The sequence below is a fragment of the Plectropomus leopardus genome, chromosome 11, assembly GCF_026936395.1.
Source record: "Plectropomus leopardus strain MGB_pleo_1.0 chromosome 11, ASM2693639v1, whole genome shotgun sequence".
In the NCBI taxonomy this organism is placed as follows: domain Eukaryota; kingdom Metazoa; phylum Chordata; class Actinopteri; order Perciformes; family Serranidae; genus Plectropomus; species Plectropomus leopardus.
This window is the reverse complement of record NC_142186.1, coordinates 35661531-35679562: the sequence shown is the minus strand read 5'-3', so window position 1 is coordinate 35679562 and position 18032 is coordinate 35661531. Positions and strand designations below refer to the sequence as shown.

Here is an 18032-nt window from a genome sequence, read left to right as displayed (position 1 = left end):
GACGAAAAAAAGGTTAAACAAGGAAACTAAAAAAATGGTTTAAGGGGATCTCTGGTATTTTACTACCTGGACTCTGTTTTTCCATGTTTTTATGTGTGAGTGACTAATGGGAATGTTTGAAATTGGTCCAGTATTGAGACCCAGATCTGCAGCCAGCAGCAAACCAGGCTACAGTTTATCCGCTGGGGACATGTGCGTCCTGTCAGCTTATTTCAGACAAAGTGCTTCTTTTTGCCACTAACAGGTTCAGACCGTTATTATGAGTGTCTGACAACATTTTGAAAAGGACCTTAAAGTGAACTGAAACATTTTCCATACCTTTTGCTTGTTCTGGTCTGTTTTTTATTAAGTCTCGCTGAGGTGACTTTTTGCAGGACTCATTACTGGGATTCTCTATACTGGACCAAAAAATGTTGTTTCAGTGAGACCCTTGGACAAAAAAAAACCAACATGAAAATGGAGTTCAGGTTGAAAATACCAGAGTTCCCCTTCTGAGGACATTCATTTCAGCTCTTTGGTGAGATGTGAAATCTGTTCTTTTGTCACTTAAAACAATTTGGTTTTTTCTCAGAATAATCCAAATAAGTCTGCAGGGTAAGGAAAATACTGAGAGTGTTTTATGCAGCCAAGCGCATGACTGTAAGGTATGAAAAAGTTTGTAGTGAGATGAAGAAGTTAAAGGAGAGGCAGGTTGGATCAGCACTTTGTCCACCTTCTGTTTGCACCATCGACGCTGTCTGAAGGAAACGAACAAGAGCTGCGAGCCACGCAACCTCCTTTCACTTCCTCACTCTTTTCAACTTTCCATCTGAAGGTGAGTGCCTCCAAACTCGATCCACGCTGCTGTCCAGAATCTGTCCTCAACTTTGACAGAAAGCTGCTCATTTTTTTCTCTGGCTTTCACCTCACGAGCTACCCACCACTTCTGTTCCTGAATCACGCTGACACTGTCGCTCTGGCTGGCACGCTTTGTAAGAGCCAGGACCTGCTCACGTAGTGAGAGCTTTCCCTGCAGCAGCACGCTGTGACTTCTTGTCTGCAAGACAGACCTCTCCATGATTTGACAACCTTCCCTCTCAGTCTGCACTCAAGAGGCGGTAGCCGACATCGTCTTCATGGTCGACGGGTCGTGGAGCATCGGCACCAACAACTTCGAGCAGATCCGTCAGTTTCTGTACACGCTGGTCAACAGCTTCGACGTCGGGCCCGAGCACGTCCGCATCGGGCTGATCCAGTACAGCACCACTCCACGCACCGAGTTCCTGCTCAACACCTACCAGAACAAGAAGGACATCCTCGAGTACATCACCGCCTTGCCCTACATGGGGGGCGGCACCCAGACGGGGCAGGGCTTGGACTTCATGCTGAACGAGCACTTTGTGGAGGCGGCCGGTAGCCGAGGCCAGAATGTGCCGCAGATCGCCGTGGTGATCACCGACGGCAAATCACAAGACAACGTGGAGTCCCACGCCCAGGACCTGAAGAGAAAGGGGATTGTTTTGTACGCGATTGGTATCAAAGATGCAGACGAGGAGCAGCTGAAGGAGATAGCCAACGAGCCGCACAGTCAGCACGTCTACAGCGTGTCTGATTTCTCAGCGCTGCAGGGAATTTCTCAGAGCATCGTGCAGACGCTTTGCACAACTGTAGAGGAAGTCAAACGTCAACTCCTGCAACTGTCTCAAGGTAAAATGTGTCATAGCACACAGCCTGCGGTCATTCAGTGATCTGGTTTTAAACTATTCAGTCTTATCTAAGCAATAATAGAGACGAGTGTTGCTCACTTATGGTTAAACAAAGTATTTTTGTTTCTCCAGAAGTTTAAATGTTCGGCAGAATTCACTTTGACGTCATCTGAGAGTCAGAAAAATCACTTTGACCTAAAAGCTTCGTGAACTGTTATTAAGTGAACCTGACAGTTGAGAGATGGGGGACAAACAGTAAGACCACAGATGATAAAGCATGGGTGCACAAGCACACACACACAGATGTTAAGACTGGGCTGCACCAACAAGGAGTCATTAATCTAAGATTAGCTCTGATCAGAGTTTAGTAAAACTAGATTTAAAAAAAATAAATCCAGATTTAAAGTTACACGGAGCTCTGTCACAACATTAAAAATGAAACAGAACTAAACAGAATTTAAACTGAGTAAAAACAAACGAAATACATGAACCCTCTCAGCAAGGGGGTGGAGTAACACCCCAAAGTTAGGGTAAATTTTGGCCATGGAAAAACAACATGGCCCTTGAACAGGGGCCTTGACCTCTGACCTCAAGATATCTGAATGAAAGCGTTTTTTTTCTGTCTTTTGATTCCTTATCCAGACAATCTGGTAAAAATTGCTTTACCTTGTTAACATGGACTTCACAACAGTAAAAAGTAGACTGAGATTTAAAGAGAGGTTTAAATTTAATCTTTCTCAAGTTTAAACTGGTTTTAAAGTTTGTGCAACAGAATTTAAACTTAAACCATGATTTAATCAGGTTTAAAAGTTAATCCTTGTTGGTGCGATTCAGCCTTAATGTTCCTCCACTTTCTTCAAATTCTGACTTTTTTTTCTCCCTCCCGTCCAGAGTGTGCCAAAGCCACCAGGGCCGACATCGTCTTCCTGATCGACAGCTCCTCCAGCATCGGCATCAGTAACTTTCAGGAGATCCGTCAGTTCCTCCGAACCGTCGTCGCAGGCCTCGACATCGGCCCCGACAAGGTTCGGATCGGCTTGGCTCAGTACAGTGACGAACCTTACCAGGAGTTCCTGCTGAACGAACACATGGATAAGAACTCCCTGCTGGCTGCTGTGGACACATTCCCCTACCGAACAGGAGGCACCGAAACAGGCGAGGCCATCGAGTTCATCCGGACGCAGTACTTCAAAGAGGACGCCGGAAGCCGAGCCAACGAACGGGTGCCTCAAGTCGCAGTGGTCATCACAGATGGAGACTCCACGGACGATGTGGTACAGCCCGCTCAGCGCCTGAGGCAGCACGGCGTCATCGTGTTTGGAATTGGAGTGGGAGGAGCCAACCTGAAGGAGCTCCAGTCCATCGCCAACCGGCCTCCAGATCGCTTCCTGTTCCCCATCGATAGCTACCAGGCCCTGCAGAGGCTGACGGACAATCTGCTGCAAACCGTTTGTGTGTCCGTGGAGGATCAGAGGCAAGGTAGGACAAAGGTTTAAAGGTATTTATTTTGCAGTTGAATCAGAAGAAAATGTTTTGGAACATTTGTTGTAATTTACAGGGACAATTTAAATATAACGGCAAAGGTTGACCATGATATTGTTTAAACTGAACTCTCTACACTGAAGCGATGAATGGGAACGACCAGTTTTTAAATTGGCTCCATACTGAGAAAGAGCGCTGCAGCCGTCAGCAGCACAACAGACCACAATGTAATATCAATGGCAACTGCGCAACGTCAATTAACGTAGGTCCGCTAAGTGTTTTTGTCACTGATAGGCTTAGGATATGCCCTGTGTCAACAACTGATGAGATTCTGTCCACAGAGATGTCAGAGGGCTTTTATTTTGAAAGTGAAACAGGGAAGTCTGAGTAAAACAGACATCTTTGTATTTGCTCATCTCTGTGGCAGAGGGAGACTTTTAATCTGCAGTAAAATGGGGTTTAAATACAATATGTTCATCAAAACAACATTTTTCACCGTCTGCTTGTGCTGACAACCACGTGCAGCACACGGAAAAAAACGGCGACTCACCGTTTCTCTAGATGTGCATCAGCTGACACAAGCCTGACCAAATTAGTTAACACGTGTGTCCAAAAAAACCCAACAGGTTCGGCGACGCTCACACTGCTGCTGCGTGTAATGTGAATCGGCCCTTACCCTTTAACAAAAAGGTTTATCTCTGTAGGGATCTTTTCCATGACGCTTGTAATAATAATCCGCCTGTCAGTGGCAGAAAACAGACACTTTGACTGGACGTACGTCGGCACTGCACAAGCACCTTAAGGAGGGAAGGTGTGGCCTGTTTCACCGCTGCGACCATCTCGCTCAATACTGGACCAAAACATTCTTTTTTTCCAGTGAATATGAAGGAAAGGAAGGCTGTGCAGCCCAAACACAGATTCAACGTTTTGTCCTATGGACCGGGCTGAAATAACTGACGACACTCCACATGAGTGACCTTTATGTGGTGGAATCTAAATCTTTAAATAAATGTTCCTTGTCCTCGAGAGCATTTCTTTCTCCACACAACATTTTAAATACTTGGGGCCTGCAGACATAACAGCAGACGGCTCTGTAGTGATTAATGAAACACGCTCTGGTTCCAGTTTGAGGTCAGCTGGTAATGATGCAGCGTCAGCCAAAAAATGCAACATTAAGAGACAGAAATTGTTTCGAGACAACTGCACTGACCTTGCTGTCATGCAGCTCTAGTGTGGGAACTTTTCCACAAAAATGCTCCAGCAGTCGTTAAAATACGCACCCAGATAAGGATTACTGTTTGCTCTTAAGGTAGTGCTCATTAATTTTTCCATGCATAACGTGGTTTCTTTTGCTGTCCAGAAAATGCAGTTGGTTAATTTGGGATTTACTAGCCTCTACAACCTGTGAAAAAATAGAATAATTCACCTTCTGCAGAGGTTCACTGCCAGCACACTAAAGAATAATGAAGAACTTTAGATCCCTTAAAGTGAATTTCTCTTAATTCTCAATTTAAAAATAATGAGTTGGTATCTTGAACTTCATGGATAATATGCAATCTTATTTTGGTTTTATATGTTTTATTCGAGAGAGCCTTATTAAATCTAATGGTTCAGTTTTTTCTGGATGGAAAGGTCTGCCACAGTAATACTTACAGCGTACGGGCCAAACCTGGACCCCGATGAGGTGCAGGGTGGCCCCCCAATCATTTTCTAATTAACAATAACAAAAAATGATTCACGATGGGAATTGTTTTTGTACTTTTATCATACATAAGTTGCCAGAGCGCATAAAACAGCATCAAAATAAAGCTTGTTTATAAAACCAAAAAAAAGCCAGCGGAGGATCCCCCAACCCCCTGGCAGAGGTCTCAGCTAAGCTCCTAAAATCCTAGAAATGTCCTCAAAGCATAGAAATGTCCTAAAATCAGACAAATGCCCTAAAATCCCAGGAACATCCTAATATCCTAGAAGCTATCTAAAATCGTAGAACCATCCTAAAATTCTAGAAATGTCCTAAAATCCTAAAACTGTAAACATGTCCCAACATCCTAGAAATTTCCTAAACTCTGAGAAATGTCCTAAAATCATAGAATAATCCCAAAAACCTAGAAATTCCTAAAATCCTAAAAATGACCTAAAATCCTAAAACTTGTGTGGGGCGGCTGCGACTGGCGCCTGACCTCCTGTCGTTTCGTAAAAGTGGCAGAGCAAGCTGAGTATCACTGATCTGCCATAACAGCACATCCACTTACTGTTCTCCTTGTTTTTTTTTGTATTTTTTTCAGCCTTGGCAGAAAGGTTTGCAGACATCTTCTTCCTGGTGGACAGCGGCGTGTCCACACAAGAGTTCAGCCAGATCAAGACTGTCCTCATCAGACTCGCCAATCAACTTAACGTCGGAGCGTCCGCCTACCGTCTGGGCTGGGCTCAGTACGGTCAAGACGTCAGAGAGGAATCTCTTCTAAATGCTCACCAAACCAGAGAGGAGACCGTGAACGCCATTAAACGTTTCCGCCACAGGAAACTGCAAACTAACGAGGCTCGGAATCTGGGCGGCGCACTGCGGTACGCCACCACTCACTTTTTTACCAGTGAGGCAGGAAGCCGGGCGGACCAGGGCTACCGACAGTACCTGGTTGTTGTAAGTGGCAAAGACTCAGATGATGACGTGCACAAGGAGTCCCGTCAGATCAAGTCGTCAGGGGTGACCGTGGTGGGGATAACTCTCGGTGCGTCCATGCAGGAGATGCGTCTCATAGCCACGGGGTCGTACATTTACCAGACCACCACCAATGTTGTACCGTCACTGAAGGCTATCTTTGAAAAACAGGAGGTAGAGGCCACTCTTTCTGGAGGTAAAAAGCCCTTTTCAGTGAAACCATTATTATTATTTTTATTAACCACTTGAAGTCAGCTATGAAAATGTGCTTTACAACAGTTCCTGGATTTGATCACTGAAGATGTCTCAGACATGTGAGCTGTTTCTCACTGACAGATGAGTAAACGGGTTTGATTAGGTTGAGTCCTGTCGCAGCCAAAGATCTGCCGTGATCATATACCAGTCTGGTGTGGCTTTGCACCCTTTTGATGATGTTTTTTGATGTCTTCGGTTTGGGAAAAACCCTTTTTTAACCCTTTTTATAAAACTTTTGCATGAACAAGAAGCCAAAAAATAGAGTAAAATATCTGTTTCCAAAAATATCTGTATACATCTAGGCAGGACTGTACTGGCCACGTGTGTGTCTGACAGACCACAGGTGTCACTCATGCACACATGGGCCAGATTCAACCGTGTACTTGGACTACCAGTATTCTTTATTTATGTATTTTGCTGTAGCCCTCTGTATTTTCGACCCCACAGAGTCGCCAGACTGGTCAGTTTTTAATAAATGAAGGGGCTATATTTTTTATTTTTCATGTCAGGGCTAAAGTCAGTCTAAACACCTGATCTTTGGGAGGTAAAAGTGCGCTCATCTGTCAGCAAGAAATGAACAATTTACAGATCGTATAAAGAAGTTAGTTTTCTTGTCTCAGTCTGTCCATTTGATGTATCTGAATAATTGTGCAGCTCACAAGTGAATTGAACATAATGATTTTATGATCATTTCACTCTTTGACAGATTGCAAAGCAGCCAAACTGGCCGACATCGTGTTCATCGTTGACGAGTCAGGAAGCATCGGAACCCCCAACTTCCAGCTGGTGCGCGCTTTCCTGCACTCAGTTGTGAGCGGCCTGGAAGTCAGTCAAAGTAGAGTCCGAATCGGTATCGTGATGTATAATACCAGAGCCAAAGCACAGGTCTACCTCGACACCTTCAATGACAAGGACGAGCTGTTAAAGTTCATAAAAATCCTGCCTTATCACGGAGGCGGCACAAACACCGGAGCGGCGCTAACGTACGCCCTGGAGAGAGTTTTTATCTCGCAGAGAGGAAGCAGGAAAGCGAAGGGCGTCCAGCAGGTAGCTGTGGTGATCACAGACGGTGAATCCCAGGACAACGTGAGCACACCAGCAGCTAATCTTCGTCGAGCCGGCATCACTGTTTACGCAGTTGGAGTCAAAAACGCAAACGAGGCCGAGCTGGTAGAGATGGCGTCTTATCCTCCCCATAAGCACAAGTTCATTGTGGACAGTTTTACCAAGCTGAAATCGCTGGAGTCGAGCCTGCAGAAAATCCTGTGTCAGAACATCCTTCGACAAGCAGTCTCAGTCAGCACAAGAAGAACCGGCATCAAAGAAGGTCTGAATCAGTGTTTGCCTCATAATAAGCTTTGAATATGTTTAGGAATATATTTAAAGTCAGAGTTGTAAGACTACGACAGTATTTATCGAATTAAATGCAAAGTAAATGAATTTAAAGGCAGCATACAGCTGATGAGTTTGGAAAAGAACTCATGATATTTTTGCTTTTCCTTTTTCAGGCTGCTTACAAAAAGATGAAGCAGATATCTTCTTCCTGATTGATCATTCGGGAAGCATATACCCCTCCGACTTCAAAGACATGAAGAAGTTCATTACTGAGTTTCTGCACACCTTCCGTATTGGGCCACAACATGTCCGCATGGGGGTCGCGAAATACGCAGATTCTCCAAACTTAGAATTTGATCTGACAACCTACTCAGATGCCAAGACGCTGGAGAAAGCCATAGAGGGTATTAGACAAATCGGAGGTGGGACGGAGACAGGAAGGGCCCTGGATTTCATGGGTCCACATTTTGATCGAGCAATGGCCACTCGTGGTCACAAAGTCCCAGAGTACCTGGTGGTCATCACTGACGGAAAATCCACCGACGAGGTCAAGGCTCCAGCAGAAAAACTGAGGTCGCAGGGTGTCATCATCTATTCCATCGGGGTGAAAAGTGCAGATGTATCTGAGCTGCGAGAGATTTCGGGCGACCCCAAGAGGACTTTCTTCGTCAATAACTTTGATGCCTTGAGGCCCATTAAAGATGACATCATCACGGACATCTGTTCTCAAGACGGTAAGGACCAGACCAGAGCCTAAAATGCACGTCTAACGTATTCTGCATGTGGCAGTTGAGGGCAAAACACAGCAGCATCGCACAGCTGATAGCAGAGAGTAGAGCAGAGCGATAGGGCTTTAAAATAATATCACAATATTTTTAGGCAATATAAAATTAACAGTATATATCACGATATTTCGAAATCTCCTCTAAACTACTGTAAACTACTAAAATACAAAATTAAATGAACTACGGTTCCAATAAATTAACTACTGTAATAAAATACAGTTACATAAACTAATGTTATAATAATGGTTAATTAAATACTGTTACATTGTTAAATAAAGTTAGGAAAGAGGCTGTGTGTCGTAAACTGATGCACTGAGATGCATATACATGTCCAAAGATGCTCTTAAAATGCATCATTTAGGCATAACTCACATGTCTGAATTGGAAAATGCTACATTAGTAATGAGACCTAACCGGGAATATCCAAACAGAACATGCTGTTTTACGTCAAATTCTCGCATCATATTCATTTTCATATTTGTAGTAATAGTTGGATGTAACTGTGTAAATTCAGTGGAGCATCATTCAACAATGATGCTCTGCGATATGTTGGGTGTGTTTTGGCTTTACTCAACGCTCAAAGGATTCTGTTATTACAGATACATTGAGCATTTTTATTAAAGGCCCCCAAGAAAAGAAAAGCAGGAAAAAAGAGGAACACCGCACTAACGTGTCCGTCCTCATGTGTCCACAGCTTGCAAAGACATACCAGGGGACCTCCTCTTCTTGATTGACTGCTCTGGGAGCATCTATCCACAAGACTACGACAAAATGAAGGACTTCATGAAATCTGTGATCGGCAGGTCCGTCATCGGGCAGAACGAAATGCACGTAGGTGTCATGCAGTTCAGCCAAGTCCAACAGCTCGCGTTCCCTCTTAACCGCTACTACACCAAAGAAGACATGTCGAGAGCCATCGACGGTATGCAGCAGATCGGCGGAGGCACGCTCACGGGTAAAGCCCTCACAGAAGTGTCGGAGTACTTTGATGCAAGCAGAGGAGGGCGTCCTGGTTTGAGGCAGAGGCTGGTAGTGATCACAGACGGCGAGGCCCAAGACCAAGTCAAAGCCCCCGCCGAGGCTCTGAGGGCCAAGGGAGTGGTGGTGTACGCCATCGGAGTGGTGGACGCCAACACCACCCAGCTGCTGGAGATCAGCGGTTCACCCAACAGGATGTATGCTGAGAGGGACTTTGATGCTCTGAAGGACTTGGAGAGCCAAGTGGCCCTGGAGCTCTGTGATCCAGAGAGAGGTAAGAGCAATCTGGACTGTAGCAAACTAAGGAGATCTAGTTTTCTAGGAGTTTCTATATTTTTACTGTATAAATCAACAATCCTTTGAAGAGGTGCAGTGTAAACATGTCTTAGGAAGCTTAACTTTTAATTCCCAGGTTGTGATGGCAGTAGTACCATATTTCACATTTTAAAGAAAAATTATCCTGAAACCTAATTTGGTGATGAATTGTGGTTCCCAGACGCGACACAGGCTTAAGAACTGTCCTGCAAACACAACCCAGCAGACTCTTTGGTTAGTTATTAGTTTGCGAGCTAAGATATCGTTAAGCAAACAAGCATCATGCATCTTAGGTGATCAGAACACAAGTGGACACCAATAAATACAAGAGTAAACAACCACAAAGAGGCATTGTGAGCCAACCGCTTTTCACTACCTGTCTTTTGTGGTGTAAACACCATTGTGTTTGGATGCATCTCTGACAAGGACTACATCAGCGATGCAGGACGTGGTATTTGTTTTGGTGACAACACACTAACGCTCAATAACTTGTCCATTTTACAATGAGTTGGACGAGGTGTTGCCTCACTGTCAATAGTTTTGCCTTTTTGAAAGAGAGGTGCTGAATTCTGCAGACAACAATATCTCAAGCTGTACTGACACATTTGCGGTGCCAAGCATGCATGCTAGCCAGAGTGTGGACGTAATAAATGTGTGTTGAGCCCCTTGACCTTCTGGCATTTGTCGTGTTGTCAGTAACGATATCTGCACACATTTGGTCAGACTGAGATGCATGCTAGAAAAAAGATTGACAGCGTGTCCCAGGTGTCCACTAGTGTTCAGCTCACCTAAACACGTGTTACTGGCAGCTGTAAACAGGCTCAATGTTGAGTTGTCGTCTTCGGCCCTGATCAGACAGTGTGTTTCCCAACCTGCCACACACGGCCTTTTTTGTCTTTATTATTTCTAGATAAACACCAAATCCCTAGTCCTTTGCGATATTTAACTGTGAAGTAAAGTTACAGATTTTTGACTTAAAATCTACAAAATTCTTATGTGTACATGAAAACCTCAGAAGGAGGAGAAATCACGGAGTACCACCAGCTGGTCCAGGAGCTTCAGCTGGATGACGGCTGGTTCAGGGCTGGTTCAGGGCTGGTTCAGGGCTGGTTCAGGGCTGGCTCAGGGCTGGCTCAGGGCTGGTTCAGGGCTGGTTCAGGGCTGGTTCAGGGCTGGTTCAGGGCTGGCTCAGGGCTGGTTCAGGGCTGGTTCAGGGCTGGTTCAGGGCTGGCTCAGGGCTGGTTCAGGGCTGGCTCAGGGCTGGTTCAGGGCTTATTTTATGATGGATCAAAGACAGTTTTAAGATGCTGCTGTCAGTCAGGGTCTAATTATGGTGGTTAAGGCTACACTTTGTTCAGATATCTTTGCCTGGTCGGGTAACGTTCAAAATGAGCTAACATTAAGTTTTACATAAACCATGTACGATAACTCTTGTTGTCGTTACCACCACAGGGGCCCACCTCTGAAAAAAGCGTCAGTGACACCTCGTGTTTTATTTTGCTCTAAATTGAAGTTTTTTCAACTACAGGCATTCAAGGCGCTCCTGCAAAAGCACAAGGCATAAAAAAGCTTCGCCAGTGTGTGTCCAACGCTGTCCGTCTGACCGTGTCTGAGGTCACTGATCATTATAATGTAAATGGTTCCTCTGCTACCTTCTCCACTGACTCCAGTTTCTCTCTGTCCTTTCATTTCCAACCAGAGTGCAAGAAGACAGAGAAAGCTGACATTATTTTCCTGGTGGATGGCTCCACGAGCATAACACTGCCCAAGTTCAGGAACATGCAGAAGTTCATGTCAGCAATGGTGAACCAAACCACAGTTGGAAAGGACCTGACCCGCTTTGGGGTCATTCTCTACTCCAACGACGCCAACTCTATCTTTACTTTAAAATCATACACCTCCAAACGGGAGGTTCTTAATGCAATATCAGCACTGAAGTCCCCGTTTGGAGACACCTACACTGGCAAAGCTCTGGCGTACTCTATTGAGTACTTTAACGCTGAACATGGTGGCCGGGCGGCTCTTCAGGTACCACAGATCCTCATGGTGATCACAGACGGTGACGCTACCGACCGCAACAGTCTGGTTGCACCGTCCTTGGTGCTGCGAGACCAAGGCATCAGCGTCTTCAGTATCGGAGTTGAAGGAGCCAACAGGACGCAGCTGGAGATCATGGCTGGCCAAGACACCTCCAGAGTTTTCTATGTGGATAATTTTGATGCTCTGGAAACTCTGCACAAGAACATTTCTAATGTCCTCTGCAATTCCACCAAACCAGGTAAGAGCTGACGGTGTCATGGCACCTTCGTGCACTGTAGTAGTCTAAGAACGTGATGGAGAAAATGCAAAGATTCATGTAATTATAAAGCAAGCCTCCATCCATCGAGCTCATTAAAGGACTCACTCCAGCCACGAAACTAACATGTTAACTTGAACATAGACACATCTTTGTAGAGATGCTTTGCAGCCTGATCAGCCTTATCTTCTTTCTAGCTGTACTAGACCACAATGTCGACTGTGAATGCTACTTACACTTCATTTTAGGAATTGTGAGGTTGTTATTTGAGGCAAATGACTTTAAGATTTTTTCCAGTACAGAGTTTAGGGGGTGGGGGAGATTTTTTGACAAAAAGTTTACATTACTTAAAATTAAGACAGGGGCTGTTCTCAGTATAAGTGTATAAGAGTATAAACTGGCAATGTGGCAAAGTTTTGTTTACGTTTAACTTTAAATTTAGTGGCATCTAGCTGTGAAGTTTGCAGATTGCAACCTTTACTGAAGTAAAGTATTAATTCAAGTAAAAGTCCTGCGCTGAAAATGTCAAGTGAAAGTCAGTGAGTATAATCAGGAAAATGTAGTTAAAGTAATTAATAATTAATTAAGTAATTAATTAAATAATCTAAAATTCTAGAAAAAACACCCCAAAATTGAATTAAAAAAAAGACATCCAAAAAACTGAAATTGTAAGAAAAGAAAAAAGACAAAAACACCCCCAAAACTCAAAAGACATCTGTGTGTATCAAAATATTCAGCATTAATTTTCTGTGAATCTACTGATTAATAAACTAATTGTTGCAGATGTACTGGTAAAAAAAATGTTTGATAATTTATAACAAAACATCATATTTTATAAACTCTTTAGTTTTTATGCGGAAATCGTGTTTTGTAAAGTAACTAAAAATGTCAGATAAACACAGGGAAGTAAAAAATACAATATGTTCCTCTCAGATGTAGTGGAGTAAAAGCACAAAGTGCCATGAAAAGGAAATACTCAAGTAAATGAGAACTACCTCAGTTTCATACTTGAGTACAGAACGTGAATTTGTGCTTAGTTACAGTCCTCCTCCGGTACTGCTGTCATAAGTCTTCCTCACTTATTTATAACGTGGATAAATTTCCTGTCTCTGCAGTTTGTGAAAAGCAGCAGGCTGACCTGGTCTTCCTTGTCGATCAGTCCGGCAGCATCGGCTCAGCGGACTACGCCACCATGAAGAAGTTCACCACAGACCTAGTGAACAGCTTCAAAGTCAGTGAAAATTTAGTGCGTGTCGGACTTGCCCAGTTCAGCAGCGATTTCCAAAATGAGTTTTACCTCAACCAGTTCTACAGCGAGCAAGCCGTGAACAAGCACATCATGGACATGGTGCAGAGCGGCGGAGGAACCAAAATCGGACTGGCCCTGGACGCCATCAGGGAGCATTTTGAGGCGTCACGGGGCGGCCGAAGATCTGCCGGCATCTCTCAGAATCTGGTGCTGATCACAGACGGCGAGTCGCAGGATGACGTGGAGGACCCCGCCGACCGTCTCAGGGCTCTGGGGATCGAGGTGTTTGTCATCGGAATCGGAGACGTCCACGATCTGCAGCTCCTGCAGATCACCGGCACCCCGGAGAAGCTGTTCACCGTGCAGAACTTCGGCAGCTTGGACAAGATCAAACAAAAGGTGGTCGACACGATCTGCAAATCTAAACCCATCAGAGATCCCAGCGGTGAGTTGAAAAGTGCGACTTTGCCTCTTTTTTCAGATGATACAGCTCTGCGTCTATGACTGCTCAAAAACATGTTTCCCTTTACTTCAGACTGCAGCATTGATATCGCCATCGGATTCGATATTTCTCGAAGAACCGGAGCTCCGGGTGAGATGCTGATCAGCGGACACACCAAACTCCAGAGCTTCCTGCCAGAGATCGCCCATTACCTTTCCTCCGTACAAGGCCTGTGCTGCACAGGTACCACACCTGTCCGGCCCAACATCGCCTTCCGGGTGGTGGGTCGCGATGGACGTCCTCTTTACGACTTCAGCTTTGAGGGCTACAGCCAGGATGTGGTGAACAAGGTCACGACCTTGAGTTTGACAGAACCAACTTACTTCAACACCGCCATGCTGAAATCCTTCGGGGAGAAGTTCAAGGCAGAGTCCAACGCCGGCGTGAAGGTCAGTCTGAGATTCACACAAAGTACACAAAACAGCTCTGTCATTTTATGAGCTGCATGATGTTTTGTAAAGGTGACACAAGTTTGAGTTAAATGTGAATTTCTGGTAACAGACCACTGCTGAAGAATTGCTTTCAGACAACAGTTGAATTTAAAAAGAAAACATTAAAGGGTCAGTCTAGACAGTTTCACCGATAAAAACACAGCAGTGAGAAAAGGAAGAGAGTTTTTAGTCATTTAGGCACAAAAACGTGAAATTAGGGTCCAGGTTGAAAAAATAATGAACTTACCCTTTAAACTCCTCGTACAGAAGCGAGCGGCCTGAAGCTGTCGACCCTGTAAACACTTAACTGACTGCTCAAACATTCTCTGACGCCAAACCACAAATCTGCTGCCAACGTGAGATTAAACAAACCATGTCGTGTTTTAGGAAGTGCACGTTGGCCGGCGGTAATCCTCCAGTCTTTTAGACTTTTGTCGGACACATTTTAGAGTTACGAAACTCCAGAGATGTGTGACTCATCCAGTCTGTAAGTTCATGGATATCAGAATATGCAAAATTATGATTACTATTAAATCCCTATGCAATCTTTCCTTACGTTCACTCTTTAAAAGTGAATTTTTAATAATCCAGTAAAATCAGTTATCCTCAGAAAAATGTAATATTGTGATGCTTAGACACTTGGTCTGTTCTTCATTTCTGAGTGCTCAAACATTTTGCATTTTAGCATTGATATACATGTGTCTCCACCTTCGGTTGAACGATGGTGTGATGGATGAAGAGATTTGTCAGACTGAGGACAGCAGATGTAGTTTTAGCGGTCTAACGTGACCGACCTCGCCCCTCAGGTGCTGATCATCTTCTCTGACGGACTCGATGAAGACGTGATGACGCTGGAGTCTGAATCAGAGCTGCTGCGACAGTCCGGTAAAAACTGAGAGGTTTTAGTGTGGGGATCAAACATGACTACGGTTTTCATTTCTTAATTACATTATATTTGCTTTATCAGTGAGATGATTTAAAATAAATATTTTATTGCATTACAGTAGCAGCTAATTCAGACATTTGTATTAATGAATTAAACATAGATGATACCTCTCTGCAGGGGTCAGCGCTCTGCTGACGGTGGCTCTGGAGGGGGTCCGTGACCCCGCGCAGCTGCAGATGGTGGAGTTCGGCCGAGGATTCGGCTACAAGCTTCCTCTCAGCATCGGCATGCCGAGCGTCGGCAGCACCATCCTCAAACAGATCGTAAGTCACTGCTAACCATCAAACAGCACTCCATTCACTTCACTGCAACACAGTTTAACTTATTAAACTAGTGTCTTTATTAGATTTTGTTCCTGCTGCATGTATGACAGCGAAAACAAAACCGGAAACATGTAAAGTACATTACAAAGCATTTATAGCAAGATATCATCTTTACCAAACTTTGGGTGTATTTGAAGGTCTAACATAAATAATCAGGGAATAAAAATGCTATTTATACAATTATTAAAGCTCCAAAAGAAAGAAAAGGAAACACAGCAAATGGAAATATATGTAATTATTTTGTGACCAAAAGATTAAGACATGTAGACTTCTGAAGCCTCTCTCTTCCTGAAGTTTCATAAAATGCCTCCAAATCTTAACAAGTGCAATAGTTTTACAAATCAGTGTCTGTCGACTGGAGAGTGATTCGTTTTGTATTAAACTCTCTGATTGGGCAGATCGCTTGAAAAGAGAAAAAAATTTAAAATAAAATCTGGAAATATGTCAGTTCATTTTGGGGAAAATTGAAATAAATTCATCCTATTGGTCAAAAGTTGTTTTTTTATTGTAAGTTTTGATGTGGTGATATTGATGTTACGGAGCAAAGCATACATCATTTTCTGTTTTTAACATTAAAGTAGGACAGAGATTAAATAAGGTCAAAATAAATTAGAAGCATATGTCATAAAATTATTTTTACAGGCAACAGTGATACTTATAGTATTGTTTTTTTGAAGAAAAGAAACAAACAGAAACACTGAAAAAAGGGGGAAAAACCCTCCTGGTCAAATTTGTAATAATATTTGGCAGGAAAACAAAAAAAGTAACAAACTGCAAAGATTACATTTGTTACCTTTACATCTAGTTTGTGTACAAATTGTGCAAAATCACGTTTCTGCACATATTTATTTGGGCCTCAGATTTAAGATCAATACGTGAAGTTAAACAGGATAAGATATTGTTTGGATGATAAAAAGGAGATTAAAATAAGTAAACAACAAATGCCCCTTATTATCGATTAACTCGAGCCAAAGTAGAACCCAAAATAAATACATAAATGAAGTAATAAAAAACTAAATACATTAATAAAATCTATAATAATAAACATTTGAAGGAAGGCCTGGCTACATACATGTACCCCAAACGTTTTTAACAGCTGGTACATCACAGGCTCTACTAAATGCTGATCTCTTTCACTACGTCAAAGTCTTTGCAGCAGCACCTGAACTGTCTGGAAATACACTTTGAATCTCGTAATTTCACACGTTTGTGCAGTAGATCGCAGCTGAGGATGAACTGACGGAGAATGAGAAGTGGAGAATAATTCGCCTCCTGAGAGGTCCCGGCTGCTTTTCATCCTCTCGTATGTTTGCAGAAGAATTTCCTCCAGGACGAATAAAGTTCTGCCTTATCTTATCTCAGGAAGATTGAAGCGTGATGACAATCACAGAAACTCATCAGTTTAGAAAAGGTTTTCCTGATCTGGCACGTCCGTCTGCAGGAATGGAGACCAGAGAAAAGCCTCAGGGTGTTGGCGAAGGAAAATATGTAAATTACTCAGCATGTTAAAGGAGTAGCCATAGGCAAAGAAAATAAAGAGGATCCAGTTAACTTAACCAGCTTCTGATAAAAGATATCTTTGAAGTGCTCATTAAAAAAGTTTTTTTAAACTGCTGCCAAAACTTTCTGCAGGTAGAGATTCTGACTTATTTGTGTTTGTTAAAAAAAAAATCACTGTTTATATTTTTGCAAGAAATGAAGACTAAAAGCCTCCAGTGAAAAATCCCTTTTGCATTTTAGATTTCTTGGTCATATATGCAGATTACTTTATTTTTTTGCATTAATAAAAAGTGTCTAAAGGGAGATGTTTGGCAAAACTACGTTTGCAGTGGGGAAAAATAATAATACCTTATTTATTTATTTATTTGTCTAATAATGAACATTTTATTGAAGGTTGAAACAAGGAAACAGTCTCTGAACTTGAGAAAGCAGTCGGGTCTTTTAGCTGTTTCCTGTTACATTAAACTCCATAAAGTCTTTCACTGTTTGTTGAAGTAAACAGCGTCCAGATAAAAACATAATCAGGAAATGTGCATCGTTCTCTGCTGATTGTTTCCTCCTCCGCTCTCTGTGTCTCTGCAGGACTCGGTGTCGGATCGCGAGTGCTGCGGCGTCATGTGCAAATGTTCGGGACACGAGGGCGTCCGTGGCTCTCGGGGCCCCCCGGGGTCAAAGGTGACTGAAATACACACACCTCTTAACTTTAAACATGATGTCAGGAATGTTTGGGGAAAAAGTGTCAGAAGTAATCAGGAGGTCGGAGCTGAGAGCAAGCAGACACTCGCAGTGACTTCATAAAGTAAGCACCGAGTCGACTTTTGGACATTTCAACGTGTGACGCGTCATGAGTTCAGGTCAGAGTTAAATAAATACGGACACACAGAGCGAAGTTTCACATGCTGTCTTTCTTGGAGAGGAATCACACACACACACACACACACACACACACACACACACACAGATCACTCACTTTACGTGGAAACATTTAATAACTTTAACTTTTCATCATGAAGTAAATGTTGATCACATAATGTTATAGCCTCATGACATTATTGGTGTTAAGAGTTTATTTAGCGTTTATGATGCAATTCTGTCTGCCACCGGGTACGATCTCCAGTAAAATGAAGCCGTGACCCAGATGATACTAATAATACTAGTAATGTTTTAGTGTGAGGTATTTGTCCTGTTTGTACCTGCTCAGGGACTGCAGATGTAAACTAGCTAATAGCTGAATCTGGTATGAGTCATCGTTTCTCTTTTTGAGATGAATGTTTTTCATGCATGATCCTTG

At 43.2% G+C, this 18032-nt stretch overlaps 1 protein-coding gene across 2 annotated transcripts in view; it reads left to right on the top strand.

Moving 5' to 3' along the window:
• The window catches only part of col6a4a (collagen, type VI, alpha 4a), a 105874-nt gene that overhangs the window by 28930 nt on the left and 58912 nt on the right, over nt 1-18032 (top strand). For both annotated transcript variants that reach the window (XM_088084720.1, XM_088084719.1), the window contains exons 4-15: nt 1081-1686; nt 2577-3164; nt 5453-6022; nt 6788-7408; nt 7590-8150; nt 8896-9453; nt 11194-11772; nt 12906-13484; nt 13575-13930; nt 14779-14857; nt 15036-15181; nt 17324-17416. In XM_088084720.1, the coding sequence (XP_087940846.1) occupies nt 1081-1686; nt 2577-3164; nt 5453-6022; nt 6788-7408; nt 7590-8150; nt 8896-9453; nt 11194-11772; nt 12906-13484; nt 13575-13930; nt 14779-14857; nt 15036-15181; nt 17324-17416 (5336 nt within the window). The remainder of the gene's footprint in view (nt 1-1080; nt 1687-2576; nt 3165-5452; nt 6023-6787; nt 7409-7589; nt 8151-8895; nt 9454-11193; nt 11773-12905; nt 13485-13574; nt 13931-14778; nt 14858-15035; nt 15182-17323; nt 17417-18032) is intronic.